Raw genomic sequence first — 25,652 nt, forward strand, 5'->3', positions numbered from 1 at the left:
TGAGGACTTCTGATGTATTTAATGTGAAGCACCTGAGTCCTTGTTTTGGGGATCTTGATGACACTACTGTGAACTCAAGGACGAGTTCTTTCCAACCCGGGGTGACTGATGCAGGAGGATCCGAGCCAGAGGATGATGAGCTATCAGATAGCACGTTGATGGCACTGAGACACCTTGAGCTGGCAGATCAGCGCAAAGATGGAAGGAAACGTTGATTTTTCCCTAATTGGGGGAAGTTTGAGTGTGCTTCGGTATTTTGGCCATAACTTTGGCTACAAGTATCGGAATCGCGCATATGACCCCAATCAGGAAAGCTCTTTTCGACGCGCACATCGTGGTCACCTAGCTACACTCGTGGCCATCATTTTTGACCTCATATTCCACTGCTTTCCTTTCCGAATCCTTAATTTTAGTTTTTCTTTTCCTTTTATGGTATTTTTTTGTTTATCGTTTAGGAAGTGATTTTGACCCTATTTGGGCCAGATTTTTGGCAGACTATTTCTTTTGGCGTGTATTTAATTTTTGGTGTAATTATTGGGATTTTGGAAATTTTTGTAAAATTCCCTATTGGACGAATTTTAGCTATATAGCTCGGCTTGTGGGCTAGGGTTTGGACAATGCTGGGATAATTGATAATTCTCATTGATATCAGAGGCGTTTTCTTTGTATTTTGGGCATTCTCTTGTTTCTTTCCTGTAAATTGTTCGTAGAAACTAGCCTACAGAATAATCTCTATTATGTCCAGTGTCAATTAGTATCAGAGCTTCAACATCTTCTTGGGGTGTGAGTTCATTAGTTTCAATGGCTGGTGGTCGTAGTCATGGTCATCATGGGCAGGTTCTAAATGAGGAAGTCCCGCACTGTGATCGTAGCGTTCAAGATGTGATGATTGAGGATTTGCAAAGACAAGTTGCAGAGTTAACCCAACATCTGTTGGCGCAGGAATTCGGTAATCATGAGATGGAGGATCACGATTCTGATTCTGACTCTAGTTTCGTGAACCCGTATCATAATCATGCCCTATTCTAGGAGCATCGTGGTCGGGAGGATCGTCATGGAGACCTCGGTTTCAAAGTGAATTTGCCGAATCTTTCTGGTACGTTACAGAATGATGGATTTATTGATTGGTTGAATGAGGTTGAACGTATTTTGGATTATAAAGAAGTCCCAAATCATGTAAAAGTGAAACTAGTCGCCATCAAACTCAAAGGCAGAGAATCTACGTGGTGGGTGCAGTTGAGACATTCATGGGAAAGGCAAGGCAAGGCCAAGATTACTGATTGGGAGAAGATGAAGAAGAAGTTGAAGGGTCACTTCCTTCCTCTCGGCTACACCCAATCCTTGTTCCAGTGACTTCATTCGTTGAGGCAGGGCCCGAGATCAGTTGATGATCACATGGAGGAGTTCTATCAATTGATAGCCCAGAACGATTTATCTGAGATAGAAGAGCAGATGGTGGTGCAATATTTGGGGGGTTTACGTCAGCCCCTGTAGGATGCCCTCAACCTTCACTCGATTTGGACCATTTCTGAAGCATATCAGCGTGCACTTGTTGTGGAGAAATAACAAAATAGGAGGCCAGCGATCAGAGCAGTCAACCAGTTCGCCCTAAAGAAGCGCGTCCTACCCTGCAACGACTGCAGGGTAATTCTAACCCTAGTATTAAATGTTTTATATGTGGTGAAAAGGGACATATAGCGACTAATTGCAGTTAGCCTGCCAGTTAGAAGGGAAAAAATCTCCTGATTGGGGATGACATGGTAGACGAAACTGAGGAGATTGGAGAGCCTATGTTTGATGATGATGATGACGAGGGTGATGTACTATATGGAGATGGACATGAGACTCTGGTCATTTGCAAGACCCTACTGACTCCCAAGGATGATTCAGGGGATGATTGGTTGAGGACCAATACTTTTCACACAACCTGCACAGTTGTAGATAAAGTTTGCAAGATGATCATTGACAGTGGCAGTTGTGAGAACGTGGTGTCTGAAGAGGCTGTCCAGAAACTGCAATTGAAGATAGATCGCCATCCCAAGCCGTAAAAGTTGTGATGGCGGAATAAGGGTAGTGAGGTAAAAGTAGATAGGCGATGCTTAGTGTATTTTTCGGTCGATAGAAAATATTTTGATAATGCTTGGTGCGATGTAGTGTCTATGGATGCTTGTCATATATTGTTAGGCAGGCCTTGGCAGTATGATCACATTGTTGTGCATGATGGATGGAAGAATACTTATTCCCTTAGCATCAAAGGGATGAAGATAGTGTTGGCACCTCAACGGGAAGGAACCACTCCTAACCCGGTGGCCAATAATAATCACCTGCTTTCTATGTCCAGGTTCTTAGTTGAGATGGAGCATGGAGACGTGGTCTATGCATTACTGCCTTGTGGGAATAGTGCAACGGACGTGACTACAGATTTACCAGCAGAGGTGCAGCAGAGTTTTCTGACCTGATGCCAGAGGATCTCCCTCCTGGGTTACCACCTATGAGAGATATTCAACATCAGATAGACCTTATCCCAGGGTCGAGTCTGCCTAATCGATCGGCATACCACCTCATTCCCAAGGAATCTGAAGAGTTGCAGTGATAGGTGGAAGAGTTGTTGGAGAGGGGCTACATCCATGGGAGTATGAGCCCATGTGCAGTTTCTGCCCTGTTAGTGCCAAAGAAGGATGGCTCTTGGTGTATGTGTGTAGACAGTAGAGCCATCAACAGAATTACAGTGAAGTACAGGTTTCCAATTCCCCACCTGGATGATATGTTAGACTAGCTGTCCAGTTCGAAGGTCTTCTAAAAAATTGACCTTAAGAGCGGATACCACCAAATTAGAATCAGACCTGGAGATGAGTGGAAGACAACGTTCAAGACGCAGCATGGGTTGTACAAGTGGATGGTGATGCCTTTTAGACTGTCCAATGCGCCCAATACTTTTATGAGGTTTATGCATTAGGTTCTACGACCTTTCCTGGGGAAATTCGTGGTTGTCTACTTCGACAACATCCTCATTTACAGCCAGACATGGGCGTCACACTTTGACCACCTCTGTGCAGTTTTTGATATGCTGAGGACAGAGCGCCTGTTTGTCAATCAGAAGAAGTGTTCCTTCTTCACTACTTCTGTCACTTTCCTTGGTTTTGTGGTGTCTACTGATGGTGTTCAGGTAGATCAGTCGAAGATAGATGCGGTCTTGGAATGGCCCAAGCCAAAGACCTTGCATGATGTCAGAAGTTTCCATGGATTGGCATCCTTCTACCGCAAGTTCATCAGAAATTTCAGCACTCTGATTGCTCCTATCACAGAGTGCCTCAAGGGTCGTGATTTCTAGTGGTCTGAGGAGGCAGATGCCAGTTTTCAACTGGTCAAGCAGAAGATGATAGAGGCACCAGTTTTGGCACTTCCAGATTTTGAGAAGGTGTTTGAGGTAAATTGTGATGCATCTGGAATTGGTATTGGTGGTGTTCTGAGTCAGGAAGGGCATCCCATAGCTTTTTTCAGTGAAAAGCTATTTGGATCAAAGAAGAATTACTCCACCTATGATTTGGAGTTTTATGCCATAGTTCAGTCCCTAAAGCATTGGCATCACTATCTAGTACAGAGGGAGTTCATTCTTATCACAGATCATGAGGCCCTGAAGTACATCAATGGCCAACACAAGCTGAATAGGCGGTATGCCAAGTGGGTGGTGTACTTACAGGAGTTCACATTTACACTGAGACAACAAGAAGGGAGCCTGAACTGAGTCGCAGATGCCCTGAGCCATCGCACGTTACTCCTCACCACCATGAGCACCAGAGTTGCAGGGTTTGAGACATTCACTGATATGTATGCAGCGGATCCTTCCTTCGAGAGGATATTTCAGGAGGTAACAGATGGTAAACGACATGATTTTGTTGTGCATAATGGTTATCTGTTTCGAGGATTATAGTTGTGCATTCCAGATTACTCACTCAGGCAGCAGATTATCAGAACTTCATAGCGAGGGTCACTTTGGGGAGATAAGACTTTGGGCTTGATATCTTTTGATTATTATTGGCCCAAGTTGACCAGTGATGTGGCCCAATATGTGGAGCGTTGTTATGTGTGTCAGCGGTCCAAGGGAGTTCTCACTAATGCGGGCCTGTACACTCCTTTACCTGTTCCTGAAGGCCCTTGGTTTGATGTCAGTATGGACTTCGTATTGGGTTTGCCCCATACACAACAGGCCTCAGATTCCATTTTGGTTGTGTATGATAGGTTTTACAAAATGGCCCACTTTGTAGCTTGCAGGAAGACAATGGATGCAGCCCGGATTGCCCATCTTTACTTCAGGGAAATTGTGCGATTACATGGTGTTCCTCGATCAGTCACTTTAGATCGTGACGCCAAGTTTATTAGTCATTTCTGGAGGAGTTTATGGGAGAAGCTGGGGACACAGTTGAATTTCAGCAGCGCCTACCAACCCTAGACGGATGATCAAACCAAGGTGGTGAACCAAAGTTTGGGCAACATTTTGAGGTGTTTAGCAGGAACTAAGCCCAAGCAGTGGGATTTGGCATTACCTCAGGCCGAGTTCGCATATAACCGGTTGAAGAATAGAACCATAGGACTGAGCCCATTTGAGATTGCTTATGGTCAGAATCCATTTGGGGTGCTGGACTTAGCTCCTATTCCACGAGTAGGTCGTCTGAACCCTAAGGCAGTTGAGATGGTTGAACATCTTAGGAGCATACATGAGTAGGTGAAACTAGCAATTCACGAGAGCAATGCCAAGTACAAGGCTCAAGCAGACAGTCATCGTCGTTGGGTACTTTTTGATGTTGGTGATTTTGTTTGGGCAATATTAACTCGTGATCGCTTTACTGTTGGGGAGTGTAATAAGCTTAAGGAGTGAAAGATTGGACCCTGTGAGGTACTGTAGAAGATCAATGATAACGCCTACAGGTTGCGCCTACCTAGTCATTTGAGGACTTCTGATGTATTTAATGTGAAGTACCTGAGTCCTTGTTTTGGGGATCTCGATGACACTACTGTGAACTTGAGGACGAGTTCTTTCCAACCCGGGGCGACTAATGTAGGAGGATCCGAGCCAGAGGATGATGAGCTGTTAGATAGCATGTTGATGGCACTGAGACACCTTGAGTTGGGAGATCAGCGCAAAGATGGAAGGAAACGTTGATTTTTCCCTAATTGGGGGAAGTTTGAGTGTGCTTTGGTATTTTGGCCATAACTTTGGCTACAAGTATCAGAATCGTGCATATGACCCCAATCCGGAAAGCTCTTTTTGGTGCACACATCATGGCCACCCACGCTTAATGGGCGTCGTTTTTGACCTCAAATTCCACTGCTTTCCTTTCCAAATCCTTAATTTTAGTTTTTCTTTTCCTTTTATGGTAATTTTTCATTTATCGTTTAGGAAGTGATTTTGACCCGATTTGGGCCAGATTTTTGGCAGACTATTTATTTTGGCATGTATTTAATTTTTGGTGTGATTATTGGGATTTTGCCAATTTTGGTAAAATTCCCTATTGGACGAATTTTAGCTATATAGCCTGGCTTGTGGGCTAGGGTTTGGACAATGTTGGGATAATTGATAATTCTCATTGATATCAGAGACGTTTTCTCTGTATTTTGGGCGTTCTCTTGTTTCTTTCCTGTAAATTGTTGGTAGAAACTAGCCTACAGAATAATCTCTATTCTGTCCGGCGTCAGTTTGCCTCCCCTTGTTTTCCAATTGGCATTTCCTCTTCCACTGTCCTTTCTTCTTTGTATACACATTGTGACTTATCAAAGATATATTGTACCATTCCTTTACTCATCTCCTTTGAAGATTAATGTCTTTTATGTGTTGTCATACACACACATAACTGCTATATTTTAAGAAAATTCAGGTGCATAATAGGGGTTATCACCTTAGCTTGTTGTTGAAAATCTACTGATGTAAATCTAGTTATATCATTACACCTCAATTAGCACATCCACATCAATAAAATCAAATCTAATTATTAATATCATGCTACATGCATATGTATATCATGATGATGACACATCAAAGAATACACACAATTAGTCCATACAACAATTAAGTTTGACACATATCACATGTGTCATAGCCTTATTTGATCTCTTAAGGTCGAACATTGAACCTTATCTTCATTTTATCTATGACAAAGTCCATCTAGTCATGAGTGTTGAACCTGGAAGCCTTGATACCACTCTGTAACATACCCCCTACTATCCCTAACCCCAACTAAGGGTAGAAGGAGGTAGTTATTAAGCTGACCCAACCTCCAAAGTCTAGTTATGGAAATGGAGTCTATATTTCTTTCTACCTTTCTTTATTTTCTCAAAACTTGAAACAAATGACATCATTGTATTCTTCTCATTGAGACTTTTCCAACGATATAAAATTTGCTTCAATTTGACTCATGAATCAAAATATATGGTTGGTTAAAGTTTGACTAATCAAATAGTTCCATGTCACCAAACCTGCCATGTGGCACCCATGCACTCCCCACATGGCTACCCAAGTCGTGTGCCATGCCATGACCCATGTGGCAATCCCACATAACTATTGACCCATTCATGTCATGCCATGCATTAACCCCTCTCGAAGGTTCACAAGGCCCAACCTACAACACATATTCCATATACATAATTTTGCATGGGTGCCTATGCCTCCATGGCCATGTCACCTTGCGAATGAAATCTAGGAGAAATCTTATGTAGTCCCCAATCAAAATTTGTGGGGAAAATATTCCATGTTTATGAGGAACCTAGTGTATCCCTCTTCCACATGCTCCACTATCATTTTCCGCAATCGCTCACATGGTGTCCACCCGTACCATCTCATCCCGATCCATGTTACTCTACCTTCATTCACATCTATCAAGGTTACGTGGAGTAACACCATGGCCTCCCACTACCTCAACTCCATATAACCATTGATGTCACTTTAAGTTTGTGTGATTGGGCTCTACCTTGCCATATCACCTTGGGAATTGAATTACGATGTGATTACACCTCACTCCATTAGAAATCAGTGGGAACAAGGCGCAGGGTTGATGTCAGTGGCCCCTTCTACTGGGGTGATGTCACCATCCTCATGGCCCCACTCTCAGTATACCACATGTTGCTCAGATCTAGGCCACTTGGGACCACAAGACCTTCAAATTCGGATAACATGTCCTTCTTCCCAGCACACCACATGGCTTTGAGGTCACATCACATGCCACACTAGCTATGGGTCCCACCTATTCTTCCTTCGCTTAGTAAAATCAAAATTTCACATTATATGTGACTTAGGTTTTCCTTTCATCGCATTATGTTGAGGTTTCAATTGGCCCACTATGCCGAGTCACCTCGAGAATTAAACCATAGAATTTTCCCTTGAAGCTCCCCTTGAAACCTTCAGGGGAAAAGTTTCAGGACAAGTGGAAGGTGCTCGTACTTTATCTCCTCCATGGCTTAGATCTCTCCTTCCTTCGCACTTGGACATGGTGCTTGGCCATATGACTCAGTAGGGAGCCACTCCTTTATTTCCCGACAATGAATCTCAACCTCCATTATCAACACTGGGACATGGAGCCTAGTCACAAGGAATTTAATCCTGATTCCCTTTTTACTCCTCAAGGGCCTAAACTTCTAACCCCATGGCACTTGGTCACGACCAATGTATTTGTAAAGGTATTTTTCCCAATCCTTCGACACATAATCTATGGTCATACAAGAGTATGTGTGAGCCATTTTGGGCTATGCTTCCCGAGTGATTACATAGATTTTTATACCTTCACATAAGTAATTAAAATGTTATCCTTCCCGATCTCTATTGTTTTATATATCTCTCATGAGCTTTCAACCGAGCTCGATCCAACCCATATATATATATATATATCTATATCTATATATATCTATATATATATATATATATATATATATATATATATATATATAGCTAATTTGTTTAGTGCATGCATTCATTCGGTCAATAGAGATTTGTTTATTGCTTCTATACACAACCATTTACACTAATTTAAAGACTCGGGATGAACACAAGAGTAACCCACTCCTAAATATTAACTTAAGAAACTATCAACCCTGTTACCACTAAGTAACAACACAGAGTGTGATCAATCTTCAAGGATCAACCATCCCTCATTATTCAAACAACATTTAACATTGTTCATTCACCCAAGAATTTAACATTCCTCATCAATAACATAAACATAAAACTAGCACAATACCCTATGTAAAACCTCTAGCCTTCTTGTCTTACAAATTAGAAACAAAACCTACCATCCATTCTTATAACAAAGTATAATCATTATATAGATTCTCTCATCTCTTTGATTTTTAGGCATAATGATAATAGTTCCGAGTGGAGCACTAATAAGTTCACCTATTCCTTGCATACAAGCCATTTAGAGTAAGATTATGCTCAAGTTAACATAGGAATCTAAACCATTCCATATCCATGCCATTAAAACAACAATGTTCATTTATATAAGAATGCCTCATTACTCAATAGTACAGACTATGATAATCGATACATTAACCAAGCATGAAGCATTCAAAACATAAGAGTCATAAGTGGACACTTATCTTTGGAATATTGAACCAGATGATTAATATTGGGACTTCAACTCTCCACCCAACCTTATACACCCTGCAACCAAGCCTTTCTTGCAGTAGTCACCCCCAAGCTATATTCCAGAGCTCGACAATGAGTGATTAAGGGATTAAATCAAATCTTCCAACTAAAATAGGGACTCGATAGGACCATCCACCTCCACCCACTAGCTATTTCATGCAGTCAATATCTCCTACGGAATCTAGAGGTTCATCAACTCCACACTCAAATTAGCAAGGGAACCCAGAGGTGACACCTCCACCCTTAGATCAACAAGGGAATCTAGAGGCCACACCTCCACCCTCAAATTAGCAAGGGAATCTAGAGTTTATACCTCCACCTTCAAATTAGTAAGGGAATATAGATGCTACACCTCCACCCTCAAATTAGCAAGGGAATCCACAGGTTATTCCTCCACTCTGAAATTAGAAAGGGAATCCAGAGGTTATTCCTCCACCCTTAAAGTAACAACGGAATCCTGGGTTTCCAATTTTTTTCTCTTATAATAGAATACTTTCAAAGAGTTTTTCAAATTAATTTAAAAATATGAGATGTGTGTGACATCAAATGATGTTTCAATATGAATTTGCTTACAATAGATTCATATAATACACTACAAGCTATGTTACAATATTTTGAATGAGTATTTTTTCTGATTGTATCAAAAGCATCTTAAATGTTTCTAACAATGTGGTTACTAGTGTGTGAACTTGTAACTATATTTATGTCTAAAATTCTCCTAAAAGCAACTAAACGATATGATTTTAAAGGAGACAAAAATAACTAACATTTAGGTGCATCACTTTCTAATTTAAAAAATTCTTTCAAAATTTTATCGAACTGCCAATAAATAGTTCATTTACCTAACTTACCTTCAAGACTTTCTAGAGAAATTTCGTCGACATGAATACATCTAGGGTTTATTTGGTTTACAGTTAAGAGCAAAGGTAAGGAAGGGAGAGAGAGAGAGAGAGAGGCGATATGATAAGGAAATGTAGAGAGATATAAAAAGGGGAATAAAGAGAGGGTGCTAAGAGAGAGAGAGAGAGAGAGAGAGAGAGGGGAGGGGCTTAGTGAAGGAGAGAGAGGGATACATAAGGATAATGAAAGAAATCGAGAGGGAGAGAGAAAATGATGAAGAGGGGGAATGGAATGGAGGGAAAGACGGGGGAGGAGATTAGTGAAGGAAAGAGAGAGGGATATAGCAAGGAAAATTAAGAACAAAGACAAAAAGGGATAGGGTGAGAGAGAAAAAGATGAAGAGGGGGATTTGAGGGAGGCACGAGGGAGGGAGAAGTAGGGGGAGGAGGATGAGAAAAAAAGAGTGAAATAAAGATAGAGGGGATGAAGTGGATTAGAGAGAGAGTGTGTGTCAAGGAGAGATAGAGGTAGAGAGAAAAAGTGATGGGAAAAGAAAGAGAAGGGGGGATAATGAAAGTGATAAATAAATGGATATTAGATGGAGACACAGGGACAAACAATGATAGAGACAAAAGGATAAGGAAAGGTGAAGAAAGATAGAAAGGGTGGGAGAAATAGATACAGGGAGACATGGGGGAGAGAGAAAGGAACAAAGATAGAGAGTGATGGGGAAAGGAAAAGACATAGAGGGGTGAGGAATATGAGAAACAAGATAGAGATAAAAAGAGGGAAAGGGAAAATGACAAAGATAGAAAGAAATATAAAGGGGGGGATTTATGGGGAGAGAGAGATAAGAGGGATTCATAGGAATATAGAGAAAGAAAAAGAGGTAGGAGGGTTAGGGAAAAGAGGGAGAGAGAGATGGGGATCAAAGAGAATTGGGAAAGATGGTCATAGGTTATATAAAGTGTACATGTGTGTAATAAAAATATGCGTGAATGTTATAGGAAATGTGCAATAATAAAAGGTGTGAGCATTAATAAGACACACATGTTATTAATTTCAAAAATATTTGGTTGAACACATTTTTTAATTATTTGGTAGATGCGGTAGCCTCTTTGGTGTTAGGTTTGGATTGAAAAACCTCTTGCTTTGGTTTGTATAAATAAAAAATACATCCATTTTTAAACTTCCAAATTTTCAACCATAATTTTGTATATGCTTTATACATTCATTGCTAATATATATATATATATATATATATATATATATATAATATTTATTATTTCATATACATCAAATTTATAAAAACCATAGTTCTTCTATTTCAATTATAATTTTTAATTGGTTAACTCCAACTAGAACAGTGAAGACTTCAAAGATTTTTTTTAATGATTATGTTAATATCATCCATTTCATCATTTTAAAGTTTCATTTTTAATGAATATGTTAATATCATCCATTTCATCATTTTAAAGTTTCATTACTAGGGAGAGAGGTAGAAAAACACAATTAATCATTTTAAAGTTTTATTGGGAGAGAGAGGGAGAAAAACACCATTATTTTAAAGATATATTATTTTTCCATAAATAAAAGTAATATATTTAGGAAGACATTGTTTTTCCAGCTTTTCGTTGCAATTAACGTACACTTACATGACTGGGTCATAGTAATGAACATTGATAGACTTAAGATATTGATGCAAGCAATAAAGATAATTATTGCAATAAGATTGGAAATAATTTAAATCTCAAAATCGGAATTAAAAGGAAAATAATCACATTCACATTTATGACATAAATATAAGTTAATAAATCAATCACAAGTTTTTATTAAACATCCACATTTATAACATGAATATAACTTAATAAATTCAATCACAACTTTTCATTAAATAATAAGAATTTTTTATTTTTTATTTTAATTAAATCTTGAAAATACATACTAATATTTGTAATAAAATACTTTAAAATCTGACACTTTCTTTTTAATATAAACAATCCTATCTAAATAATAATAATAACCAATAATAATTATTCCATTCTTAATTAATCATCGAATAATCATATCCCACCATTAATTTAACGCGGAATTACGATATCCTACTATTAATTTAACCCTGAATTATAAGTGTTTAAAACATAAACCGCTATAATCCCATAATGCCATTTTTAGCTCTTAAAAAATTATGAATCCAAGAGGATGAGCCTTACTTTCCAGCTGGTTATAGAGCATGTGATCCACGCTAGATTATATATATATATTTTGATATATACTGTTGACAAATAAAATTTAAATTATATATATATACACACACGGTCCACGCTAGATTATATATATATATTTTGATATATACTGTTGACAAATAAAATTTAAATTATATATATATACACACACGGTTGACAAATAACATTTAAATTAAAAAATTGAGGACACAAATAATATTTAGATTAAACAATTTAGGTCAGTTTTCATTTCGAGTCGGCAATGCAATTTTTTGTTTGTTATTTTTATGTAAAATTTTTAAATTTGTTTATGGTGAATTGATTTAAAACGAGTACAATTATATTAAAAATATTAGTAAAATTATATTAAAAAGATTAATGTAGTTAAAAATAGATTTGGTACTTTAAAATTTGTTTGATTGTGATTTAATTTAAAATTAGTACAATTACATTAAAAATATTAATATGGTTGATATAGTCGAAGGTTTCATAAATATAATAAAAAAAACTATGACAATATGAAGAATGTCCAATGCACACATCTATCTATCTATTAACCATGTATAAAAAAGTTATGGGTCAACTTTAACTTGGGGAAAAAAGAATTGCACATCTTATTGTAAAATGGACCATTTTGCTAAATAAAATTTGCTTATATATAAATGAATGTTATAAATAATAATGATGAACTTATCATGGAAGAACATATTAGAATTGGAATAATCTCAAATCCCTAGGAAATTGGTGGGTCTGGAGCTACTTGACACAAGTCTAATTATTTAAAATATGATATTAGCATAATTATATAAAATAAATAATTGGTAAATATTCATAAGCATCAATTCATAAAAGTATCAAAATATTTAATTATAATATATCTCACATTAATAAATTAAAAAATCATAAAAATTAACTAAATTATTATTATTATTTATGAAAATAATTAAAATGCATTTAAAAAAATGATCTAACAAGATTCTTAACTATAGAGATTCACTCTCACTTTATCATGGAGATTCTTAATTTTAAATAGGGTTTATTACAAGACCATTGGGCAATGCCATGACTTATCAACACCACATGCCAAAAAAAACCATAACTCATTTCATATCACACTTGTTCACATGACTATTTTTTTTAATTAATCAATTCAATTAAAAGGGAAAAAAAACATAACTATGGAGATAAATCTCGACCTTTGATTTGTGTATACTACTAAGAATATCCTAAGATATTATCTCAAGGTTAAATCCCTACCATCTACTTAATTATTAATAGTTAAATTAAAATTCTTAAAGCCCTATTCTAAAATAGACACGCCTATTAACGTAATAAAACCTTCTTCTTCTTTTTGTCATTCAAAATTGCTTTCATTAAATTTTCAATAAGATGCAGCTTACATAGTTCATCTCAGAAGTCATCGCTCTTTCATTCCGATCAGATTTTTTTGAGATTGGGGATTGGAAAACACCAAAAAAGACAGCTTACATACATTATTTCTAGGAGGCTTTCTAACCTTAGCATATCTGAATTTAACAAAAATTAAGTCATAGCTGACAACAACATGTCAAGGCTGGGGAGTAGGGATTGCAGGGGGTGGTGGCTGGTGAGGTGTGGGGGTGGTGAGTGGGGAGTACAAGGGTAACTGCGAATAAACTGACTTGATCATGCATATGGAAATCGATATGTTCCACCATTGCTTCCAGACTGCGAAGATGGTCATTTGTACGACGGTGATGGCGCCAAACACTGTCCAACTTCTCCAGAATTTCATTTTGGCTATACTGAATGTCATTGAAGTAAGCTATAATTTCATTTCTGTCTTCATACATGTGGTCCCTGAGGATATCCATATTAATTTGGATGCATCAGAGTTGTTCAACTATAGATTCCATGGTGATAAGAGCTACTACATGACTAGGCGAACGAGCTGGAGAGAGAGTCTCAGTATCCTCAGATTCCTAGCTACCCAAATTGGCCGAGGATGCACTAAGACCAGGCTCAGGATGCCTCCCCTGAAACTGTTTCCCACCCCTGCGGCGAGGGCGACCCCATTGACGGGGCATGGAGAAGAGGACCGAGCTAACTAGATGGTAGATGCAAGCCCTTGAAGGAGCAGTAATAGGGCACCTACAAAACCCAACACAAATACTAGAACCAAAAAGCCATCCCAAAGGAGAAGACAGCACCGGGGCACTCGCTACTCGCCCTCTACAGCAAGACAAACAAAAAACTTCCCAAACCAGGTGACCGATCCATAAAACCGAGTCCACCACCCTAAGCACCCTCCACCACAGACAACAGAACCACAATTAAACAAGAAAGAACACACAAGTCGCTCCCTAATAACCCCAAAGAAGTCCTCACACCAGGAGACACCTAGGGGAGACCACGAATAGCTTGCAACCTCGCACCCACCCAACACCAGATAGGCAATCATCATGACACACAGATAAGCAAAGAAGCTGAGAGACACAAATTTATTACCCCACTTAGAGATTTGAATTACCAGAGAGAGTATTTTGCTGAGCACGAGCCAATGACAAGCAAAATCTTAGAGCTGACTCAGTTTTGCGCTCGTGTTCCAAGGACAGAGCAAATGATAAATTCCAAACTGCACCATAGAGCCTCTAACCTCCACAACGCCTCTCAGCCAAGGCCAAAACCCTAGGGAGCCACCATCGATGTAGACCCACACACCTTGCTTGCCAAAATTCATCGCCCGAGCTTCTACACTAGACTATGATCCAAACCTGCCTGCGAATTTATCCACAGGGAGAGAAAGATCTTCCCTCGTACTCGTGGAGTGAATACCCAGATTTCACATGATGTAGAATTAATGTGCGTGTGGAGCCAGAGCAAGTCCCAAGGGCCGTTCATTTGACACTTGTGCTGACGTTTGGTCACCCCCATTGGGGGAGCGTAATAAAACCTATTTGATTAAGATTTTTGTGGTATTTTTCTTAAAGAGAGATATAGGTTAACAACCCTAATTGTCCATTTTTCACATAAATTAGCCTTAAACCTACCAAATTTTCTAACTGCAACAATAATTATATTACATAAAATCTCTTTCCCTTCAACCTACACAACCCAAGGAATGAGATCCCCTTATCTACCACACAATCCCTCATGCTATCCCACTGCCCTTTAGGGCTCTAGTACAAGGTCACTTGAGAAATATCTTGCACAAGGACTCTAGACATTGTTGGCCATCAAGGTAATGCTCATAACAACCTTCTTAAGGCTCTTCAAGGAGTCCACTTATAGACACACAACGTAATTCTCAACATAACTCGTCTCATTAGAGTTTTTTATCCATACCACTCTTACATATAGGTACTTATCCCATACTTCTAATTCAAAGATGGGTTGATAACCAATAGGAATAACTATTAATAAAAACAATATATTTAAAAATGTGGCTTAGCTATATTTTCTACGTAGAATTAAACCCCCTTTGGGTCTCTCTCGTGCAATCATAGCCCCCTCAACATTATCATCCTTCTTGTATTAGGGATAATAAGTTATTTTAAAAATAATTCCAATTCCAAATATGTATAGCTAAACCCTTAGTCATATTAATAATACAAATTGTTCCACCCAAAACAAGTTGCCTTAGTAGCCTAAACAACATTTACATAATTGCATTACAGTTTAGGGGGAGGGGGATTAAAACTAGGACACCACAACATCATTAACCATAAATCTAATTTAAGCATAGCTTTTTAGGTTTTATTTCCAAGATGAAAGAACAAGGACACTTTCTCTTGCATTGTGCGTAAAAGATTATATTTAATTCTGAAAATATTTGTAAAAATAATTATAATTTAGATAAATTAGAAATGGTCATCTTTAATATTACTATTAAAAAATCTAATTTATTATGGTGTTTTAGATTTAATTCTAAAAAATAAATAAAGATAGTATAAAATTAATATAAAAAAAAAAATTCACAGGACATTAAATTGAGAATATATGGGTGTATTATTAAAGCACTCTTTAAAAAAATATCACTAGTTAAAATTCCCTAATTTTTTTTTAATATACATATTTTATAAAAATCTTTAAATTTATTTTTAAAATAGTTATAATAAAAATACAAATTGATACCCTAATTAATTACCTTATAAAACAGAATATATATAATTCAATGATTCAAAAAGTTATTAAAAAATAGAAATGAACAAATAAAAAGTTAAAATGTAATATATATATACACACACGTGTGTGCTTGTGTGAACTGAAAATATCAACTTGATTGCTATTTTGACCTTGGATTCAAGTAACATTATTTGAGACCTAGGGATGAAACTAGCACTAATGTGCTTTGGTATTCTCTTTTTGCCCCCTGCTCTCTTTGTTATCACATTCTTCTTAGGGTTTCTCCTAATCTTACAAGTTGCCCTTCTATTGAGTTTCACAATGATGCAACCCCTTCCTACCAAAATGTTGTATTAGGAGATAGTGTTGCTAAGAGTAATGCAATAGCCACACCTCGTCAATCACCACTAGGTTTGAAAGCACAAGATGAAGAACTTGGTTAGGGAGGTAGAGACAAAACCCCCATAGAGGGCCGAGTGGTAGAATGAAAACCAAGGTAGATGTCTAACCAAAGCAGTGAAAACCCTAAAATTAAGTTCAAATTTGGAATCTTGGAGGATTGCATATAATACATGAAGGATCACTCTCAAATTTGCAAGTTCAAAAAGTTATGGCCAACAAAGAAAGCTATATTAAGATGGATTCAGAACACATGGCAACCCAATGGCCAGATATATTTGGAACTCGGGAAAAAGGGTTTTCCATGGTTATATTTAGAAATATGGAAGACCGAAATAGGTTTTCGAAAGGGGAGAGAGAGAGAGGGATATAGGGGAAGACATAAGGATAGAAAAAGAAAGGGACAGGGAGAGGAAAAAGTTGTGAATAGGGGGGATGGGATGGAGGGAGAGAGGAGGGGCTTAACAAAGGAGAGAGAGAAGGATATAGGAGGGAGACTTTAGGACTAAGAGAGAAATGGTTATGAAGAGAGAGAAAGGGATGAAGAGGGGGGATGGGAGTAAGGGAAAGTGAGGGGGGGGAAGGAGGGAGAGATAGAGAGAGAGAGAAGCATATATAGAACGGAAAAAGGGAGTCTTATATCGAGAGATTGTGTGCATAAAATAGAGGGGGGGTGAGAGAGAGTGACAAGGAAGAAAAGGGGGTGATAGAGAGAGGGATATCAGATGGAGACATAGGCACACAACGAGATAGAAAGGGAGGGAGATAGAGATAGAGGGATACATGGGGGGAGAGAGAGAAAGGGACATAGAAAAAGAGAGTTATGGGGAAAGGAAAAGACAAAGAGGGGCAACAAATAGGGAAAGGGAGAGAGAGATAGAAGGAGGAAAGGGAGAGGGGGAGAGATGGAAATAGGGAGAGGAAGGGGTGGATTATGGGGAGAGAGAGATAGGAGGGAGAGTCAGAGACACATGAAGAGAGAGATAGAGATAAAGTGGAAAAGGGAAAGTGGGGTGGGAGGGTTAGGTAAAAGAGGGAAAGAGATTGGGGCCAATGAGAATTCAAAAAGATGACACGAAAACAAGATTGTGTGCATGTTATATAACCCGTAGATGATAATAAAATGCATGTGTGTTAATAATGCACACATGTTATACTATGTGGTGGATGAAGTGGTCACTTTGGTTGTATGTTCAAATTGATAAACCTCTTAGTTTAGTTTGCATAAACATGCATTTTTACAAATTTCTAATTTTCAACCATGATTATGTATGTGCTTTAAGATTTCGTTGCTAATGAAATTAAACACACTTATAGAAATTTGTGTGTACATTCTATATATATCTATATATCTATATATATTTCATAAATTAATTATTAATTATTATTTTGTTGTCTTGAAATATATCAAATTTATATAAAAAACATAGGTCTTTTATTTCAGATTTTGTTTACTTGATTTATTTTGAAATAAAAAAAAGACTTGTCTTAGAATAGAAGAAGACTTAAGTAGTATATATATATATATATATATATATATATATATATATATATAACATAAACTTATGTTTATACTGGTCATTTTATGGTTTGACTATGTTTCTTAATTTAAGAAAAATATACAAAATCAACATTAAAAATTACGGAAAAATAATGATCTACATGACCCATATATAAAAATTCCATCATTTACATATCAAACCTAGGAACTAATGCCAACATATGCATTTTATTTTACAAAAGGAACACAATTTTATTGTATATATATATATATATAGATAGATATGAAACCTAGGAACTAATGCCAACATATGCATTTTATTTTACAAAAGGAAGACAATTTGATTGTGTGTGTGTGTGTGTGTGTATATATACACTATTTTTTTGACATATATCATAGTTATAAAAAGTATAGATCTTAATAGAATGAAGATTTCCACAATTATTCATATTTGAATAATTTTTTTGGATGGAACTATGTATAGGATTAATATCCTATCCAGATTTTATTATAAACAATATTCTTTAATTCCCCCCTTTGACTTGATCCTTAATGGCTCTTTTAAAATTTTATTACTATTTTTCCAACGACTAAATAATTGAATTATTTTCTATTTAAGGTTTCCAGCACTCACATGTTTATCATTCAATATTATCTAGTCCTTGATGATGGGTGTAGCGTCCACCTGTAACGTAGGAAACAATATTAACCCTATACACAGTTCCATCTGTAAATTTTCTTCAGACATAGGTATTGTTCCCCGATCAGGATGTGAGCCACACTAGAGAGTACTGTGGGATTTGGGTCGCAGTAATGGTCATTATGTTCAAAAAAGAAGGGGGGTGGTGTGGCCACCCCCACACATGTAATCTCATGCAAGGAATGATAGGGAATTGTTACGAGCGAGGGTGGAGGAATTCAATGATTGAGGTTGAAGGTGCTGTAGATATAGTAGGTGGAGGCAAGCTGAGATGAAATTACAAGAAACTCCTTGCAGGTAGGATGGGCTGAGAAGGTGGGTTGTGTTCATAGTGGGGAGGTTGGCTCAAGGCCCTGGTCTAGGCTCGCATTTGTGCATCCTCTTCTCTCTACCTCTGCTCCAACAGGTATGTCTAGGCCATCCCCTTGCTTCATATAATGAATTTTGTGAATTATATTTATCTCGATTAGTTATTGATGGTTGGTATTGGTTTCTTTATTTGGTTATGGGATTAGTTTGGTCACACGACGGGTTTTTGGTTTTTGGCCTTTTGGTCCCTTCACAACTCCCCTTCCTGGGGATTGGTCGAATTATGTTCGCCTCTCTTTCCAAATCCTCCGGCCCCTTCTTCCTTGGGGTAGGGGGGCTAGGATTGTCTATATTTTTGTTTCTACTGCAATTTCTTAGAGTTAGGGCATGGGGGGTCTTTGGTGCACCATGGAGGATTTGGTATCACCAACTGTAGTCACTTTTCTTTAGATAAAGTTTATACAAATATAACGAACCTAGGGTCTATGGGTAACCAGTATGCTTGGGAGATGGACTGGAGTCAGAAATGGATAAGGTCATTTCTCCAGTCATGCATGCAACCTTTTGATTGTCACAGTATAAGAGTGATCATGAGTTAGGGTCATAATATGGATTATGTGTCTTACAACTAGTATGGGGGTAAATCCCATTTCAATCGGGATGGTTGGGTTATTAGTGTCCTTGAGTCAAGTTAGGAGAGGATTTTATGGGTCTGGCTTATTGAATTGTTGTATGACCATTGCTATATGTTAGACCCTGCAGGTAAACTTCAACCACGAGCCTCCAAGTTTTATACCTTTCATTCTTCTCTAGAGTCACCCCACTTCTTCCAATGCGGGCCAGTGGCTCTCGTGCCCTCTTCATTAAGGTATTCAGGGAAACCCTCATCATAAATTTGAGTGAAGGTATGGTGAGACCGTTGTCTCTATGTAAAGTGGTTCAGGTTCAGACCAGGGGCATTACAGTGGTTGTGCTCAGTTTAGATCCCCTAGTGGTCATGTTCATGAGAGATCTCAACTTCTGGGCAATTCGACAACCAATTCATACAAAACAGGCACCCATCCATGGGCCTGCAAAGCCATCATTGAATGGGAGGCAAATATTTGCGTTGGGATGGATCTTAGAAAGCAAGATATTTTGGATGATTTCAGAGCCATTATCTTAGACCTGGGTAACATTCAAGGCAGACACACTTTGTTGCTACAAACACTCCACATATATTGGATGGTGAAGACCTTGATGACTAAAGCATTGATGTTGTCTCTTATAGGTAGCATAGGATCCTCATAGGAGATGCAAGATATCCATAGAGAACTTCAACTGATACAATGTCAAACTCAACAACATAATGCTCACCTGACTCGTATTGAGAGGCACATTCTGTGCATTCCATCGATAGAAAAACCTGGATCTAGTGCCACATATCTAGCATTGGTTGAGTATTCTAATGATTAAACTCTCTTAGATGCATAATATGGTTTCTTTTGTTATCTGGTATAGGTTTATAGATATTAAAGGATATAAAGACAGTTATGTTCATTTATTTTTATTGGAGAATCTTAGACTAGCTAAAATGCAACCAGATGGTCAATAGACCTGGTTTCCCTATGGGTAGGTTGAGACCATCTCGGTGTGGATGCTTATGATGTAATTTCTACTACAATTTGAAAATATAAAGGTACCATCCAAATTTACAAAAAAAAAATCATAGGTATTTATTTTCAAATTTTGATTAGTTGACTTATTTTGAAACGAACCTATCCTAGAACAAATGAAGAATTAACCAGGAAATTTAAAAAAATGATTAGTTGACTTATGCTTGTACTCTAGATTTTCTGGTTCCATTGTGTTTCTTAATTTAAGAAATAATACAAAATCAACATTAAAAATTATGGAAAAACAATGATGCACAACATCCATGTATAAAAATTCCATCATTTACATATCAAGCATAGCAACTAATGTCAACAATGTCGTTTTTCAAGGAAGATAATATGGTTGTCTATATTCGTCCTTTTACACAATGTTGTTTTCACAGGTACAACACTATACATATACTATCAACATTCATCATGTCACTTGTGGGAATTGAACCTGAGTGTGGAGGATCTCATTTCTTCCTCCCAACCACTCGAAATAACCTCAATTGACAACAATGTCCTAAGAAGTCGTTTAATTACCTCTTATAATTCTTTTTAATGATTAGATTTTGTTTTTCCATATTTGTATTGTATTTAATGTGTCATAATTGAGTGACATTATATTATGCCACTAATGAATGGTGATAGGCTTAGCATAACAATGCCAACAAGAAAGACAATTGTGACAACATGTTTGGCAATAATTCAAATGGAAGGGCAAGAGGTGAGGTAAGTGGGTAAAGCTATTTGAGAGTTTACAAGTTTGATTCCAAGAAATCCATTTGAATTGGAAAATATGCGGTGAAATCCTCCAAAACACAGAACACATAGAATATGACTTTTAATAATGGAAATAATGAAAAAATCTCATTGCTCGATAGGCTCTTACAACATAGATGATGTAATGTTATTTTATGTTATTTTACTTGGTCAAATTACATAAAAATAAAATAAAATAATTATAATTATTAATTAAAATATAGATTTTCCCATCATAAAAGAATTATTAATTAAAACATTTTGACTCGAAAAAGAGGTTTGCACTTTGAAAGATTTGATTCCTCTCAACTTAATAGATTGGAATTGAAATGGATCTAAGCTAGTTTATGAAATACAACTAACCCAATAAATTTAATCACAAACTTTTTATGAAATACAACTAACCCAATAAATTTAATCACAAACTTTTATTAAATAGTGATGATAAAAAATATATCTTTTATGGGTAATATTTGATTAAAAAACTCTAAATTTTACACCATTTTTCAATATAGACACTTATAATAATAATCCATAATAATTATTCACTTTTAATTAATCCCTAATTTATAATATCCCAAATATCCCCCAAATATCCTATTTGTGTGAGGAAATCTTTTCGAAAAATCACATTAGAGATAATTTATTGACACTTTGTAATTCATGGTCAAGACCATATATAGATAAAGCTTAAATACCATTAATATCTCATTATTATGATTTTTTCAAATAAATAAACTTACTCTCTAAATAACTGTCCATAATAACTATTTCATTCTTAATTAAATTTTAATTATGATATCTCATTTAGAAAAAAGAAAAAAAAATTAGAATTAATGTGATTTATAACCAGAACCAGATACCTGAATTCAGAAATCATAAACTGAATTAATCTAAAATCAAGTTTATGTTCAGGGGACTTAGGAGTCCGCCTGTTGATGATGATCATGGCGGGTTGCATGTGCAGCAATTTAAGATTTGCAAATACGTAGCGAGGTTATGAATGCGGAAGGGATGATGAGCCTTACCTTCCAAGAACTGGAACTGGCTGTAGAGCTTGTGATCCAGGGCCAGTTCAACGCCGACGTGAGAATAACTCCATGGATTAATTTTCTGCATAGCGTTGTCCCATAGCCGCAGTTTCTCGTTAAATACTACTCCCGGTATCTTCGTCACAAAGTCGTGGACGTTCACGACGCGCAGGATCCTGAGGTCCAGCTCCTCGCACCGGTTTCTGAAGGCGGTGTTTCCCAGTCGGGGCCCTGCAAATGAATACACCGTGATGGGTATCCTCGAAGGAGAATAATGATGAGTACGGTTTAGTTCCAGCTCTGCGATGTCATAAGCACATAAGATAGCCATTGCGCTTCCCATGCTGTGTCCTGTCAGGGTTATGCTCACCTCCTCTTCCTTGTATTTCTGTACCAGTCTTGCAATCTCAGACAGAAGCTGCTCTCTGGCACTTCCGTTGTTGAACCTGTACGTCGAATCCTCTGAAGTGTAGAGGCCCAATAAGCCCATCGAGACCTTCACATCGGCACAAGGATTGAACGGATTTAAACGGGTTGGGGTTAAGATGTACATGAGATTGGCACACCATTCTGCGCACGTAGCAGTGCCTCTCAATGCCACCACAATGTCCCTACGTCCAAGTCGCTTAATCTCCTTCTCCTCCTCTGCAACTGCAACGTAGCCAATCCAGTTAGATCGATCTCCTTCCAACTTATTCTTTACGAAATCAGGAATGTTAATGTCCGGCGTGGCGTAAATGTATTTTGTAACTTGATAACCGCAACTCTCCATCCCCAGCTCATCGAGCAGGCTCTTACGACCATATTTGCAGAACCCATGAAACTTAGACCCGGGCTCCAGATCAAAGGCTTCATAACAAGCTCGCACGAACACCCCATATCTGATGATTTCCGAGAGAAGCAGTGGATGCAGTGGATTCAATATTCCATTCCAATTATGGAACCCTTGTATTTCTTTCCATAAATTCGCTAGTTGTACATGAGCATCATCACTTCTTTTCTGATAACCACCGATCTCGAATTGGGTCTTGTCATGATGTGGGTAAAATAGATGATAACCAAACACTAGCCTAGAGCTTTGAGAAACGGATTCTGCTCTGATTATGCCTGAATTCTACATGAGAGCTGTAACTGCGAGCATAATCGGGGATAGATTGTTACCTGAAAATTATCTGCAGTGGAAGACTTTTCTAGGCTGTGGGAAAAGACAGCGAGAGAGGGGAGTGGAGGGATTGGGATATAACGCCATGACAAGAATTGAGCCTTATACTTTGAAGAAGCAGCTCAGTTACCAGTAACGTAGTAATCACCGTTAGAAATTCAATCGAAACTTTCGAACCCGTGGGAAGTGCTGGTTTTTAGATTCTTACCGTTCGAAGCTGCCATGGAAATGTTCCAAATTCCAGTTGGAATGAGTTGTTTTCGGCACATTTACGTCTCGCCATACCGAAATGACAGAGTGTGAATCTGGTTCTCGTACCTAGAACACAATCAAGGTCACGAAGAATACAGAGATAGATGGAAGACTTTACGTGCGAAATAATTACAGATTTGATAGTGTAGTTATGTAAGTCACTTTCATATCACAAAGTGATAACAGTAACCCCCACCTTTATCTATTTATCTATTTAATACCTATTTTAATATTATTATTAACATTTTAATAAATATATATATATATGATTTTTAATTCTAGAGATTTATGTTTATTTTTATTTTATGAATAATTTTTGTTACAATATTATAAACAATTATCATGGTTTGAGTAGGTTTAATGGTTAAGACCATGTGTTTTTTTCTAAAAAGTTACAGGTTCAAAATTAGAGAAGGGCAGAGTATCCTCCGTAGATAGATTTAGTAGTCAAATCGCTACCTAGAAGTGGGTCCCTTGTCCCACAAACAAGAGGGTCTCATACACCAATTTGGTGACCTTAAAATTTGATAATAATAATATCACATGCCTAAAAAACCATAATTCATTTTTTAAGGGATTTGTTCATATGGTTTTTTTAGTTAACCAATTTAATTAAAATGAGAAAAATAACATACTTATTTTGGAAATAAATCTCAAACTTTGATTTGTGTATATCACTATGAATATTTTAGAATATTTAGTGGAGGTTAAATCTTCACCATAGACAAACCTTTGATAATTAAATTAAAATTTTGGAAGCCTATCCACTTAATCGTACAGCTTGAGTGTGCCTAATGTTAAGCTCCATTAATTTTTTGAACAATTGCTGCCTATAATTATGGAATTTAAACTGCAGTCTTTCCTTAATTTATGGAAACCAACTGCAATAATTTCCTTAAGTTAAGGAAATCAACTGCAGTTAATAAATTTATTGTTGGGAGCTACTGAAGTGGTCCATTACTCCATCTGGAGTTCTCTACCTTGATCTGTGGAACACCTGACACATAGCCATCAGAAGCTTGATGGAAGCTTGGCTATAAATTTATCTGTTTGGTCCCCAAGCTAGCATCTCAACCCCCTTCAGTTTTTTACACCATCTAGCTGAGAGAGCAGAGCTTGGAAGTGCCTTCAGATTTTCTGTATTCTTTTCTTTTTGCTTGGATTGAAGCTGGAGTGCTGTTTTCAGTAAAGAAGCAAGTGGACTGTGGTTTGCATCGAACGTCACCAATGGCTGGAGGTAATTTATATTCCTGGGCATTAAGTTTTACGATTCTTTGAGTTTTTCCGCATACAGAATCGTTCTTTTTTAATTTTTCATTTGGTATCAGAGCGATAAATGTCTCTGCCTTGGTGTGCGATTCTAATACTTTGAAGTGATCTGTATTTTTAATTTTTGTTTATGCATTCATTGTTTTGCTTTCGAATCGCATAAAAATTTCCAATTTATGGTGCTGCCCAATTTTGAAATGGCGATTAACTTTAAACAAGTCAATTGCATTCATTGTTTTGTTTTCGAATCGCATAAAAATTTCCAATTAATGGGCTGCCGCACAGGTTCCAACTCGGGAACTTCAAAGTATTAGAATACATTTGGTATAAAATTCTAAAACTATGACCATGCCTGAGAATACGTATTCACCTGCTGTACTGCCATTTTGGCCGGTGTTTCCTTCTTCGCACTCGGCTGGTTCATCACTGAAACGCCAACCCATAGTCATTTATACCATATACTATATATGTTTTAATGCGCCACATTTAATACGTATTGCAATGATATCATATGGTTTACCATAATGCACCTCTTTCGATTTGTACATACTGCCTTTTATTTTGAAAATAATCAAGTCTGCAACGCAATCTACTCTAGTTTCATTTTTATGTTTCACCATAATGATGTTTTTGGTGAAATATGGACATTTTGGAAATTTAATGATATTTTATTTTAAATTATTTTAATTACTTATGTGCTTTATTTATGTGGGGCTTGCTCAGCTTTAGTTTTGGAATATAATACTGTTAAAATTAAAATTACTTAGGCTGACCCACCGCCTTAATTTTCAAGTATAAAAAATTCACAGTGGAATTTTTTGGTTTGATT

General features: G+C 37.1%; 1 protein-coding gene across 1 annotated transcript; it reads right to left on the reverse strand.

Annotated features, from left to right (window-relative positions):
- Positions 1–21,952: 21,952 nt before the first annotated feature.
- On the reverse strand, positions 21,953–25,272 carry LOC149175989 (galactolipase DONGLE, chloroplastic-like). Its single transcript, XM_089421310.1, has 4 exons — positions 25,186–25,272; positions 23,511–23,620; positions 22,138–23,237; positions 21,953–21,972 (listed from the first exon to the last, which is right to left on the reverse strand). Exons 1-4 carry the CDS (start codon positions 25,270–25,272, stop codon positions 21,953–21,955), a joined length of 1,317 nt encoding a protein of 438 aa, XP_089277436.1.
- Positions 25,273–25,652: the final 380 nt, after the last annotated feature.

Source organism: Pinus tabuliformis, chromosome 4_1 (genome assembly GCF_031772625.1).
Source record: "Pinus tabuliformis cultivar Carrire ecotype Pingquan chromosome 4_1, CPIR1, whole genome shotgun sequence".
NCBI classification, from domain to species: domain Eukaryota; kingdom Viridiplantae; phylum Streptophyta; class Pinopsida; order Pinales; family Pinaceae; genus Pinus; species Pinus tabuliformis.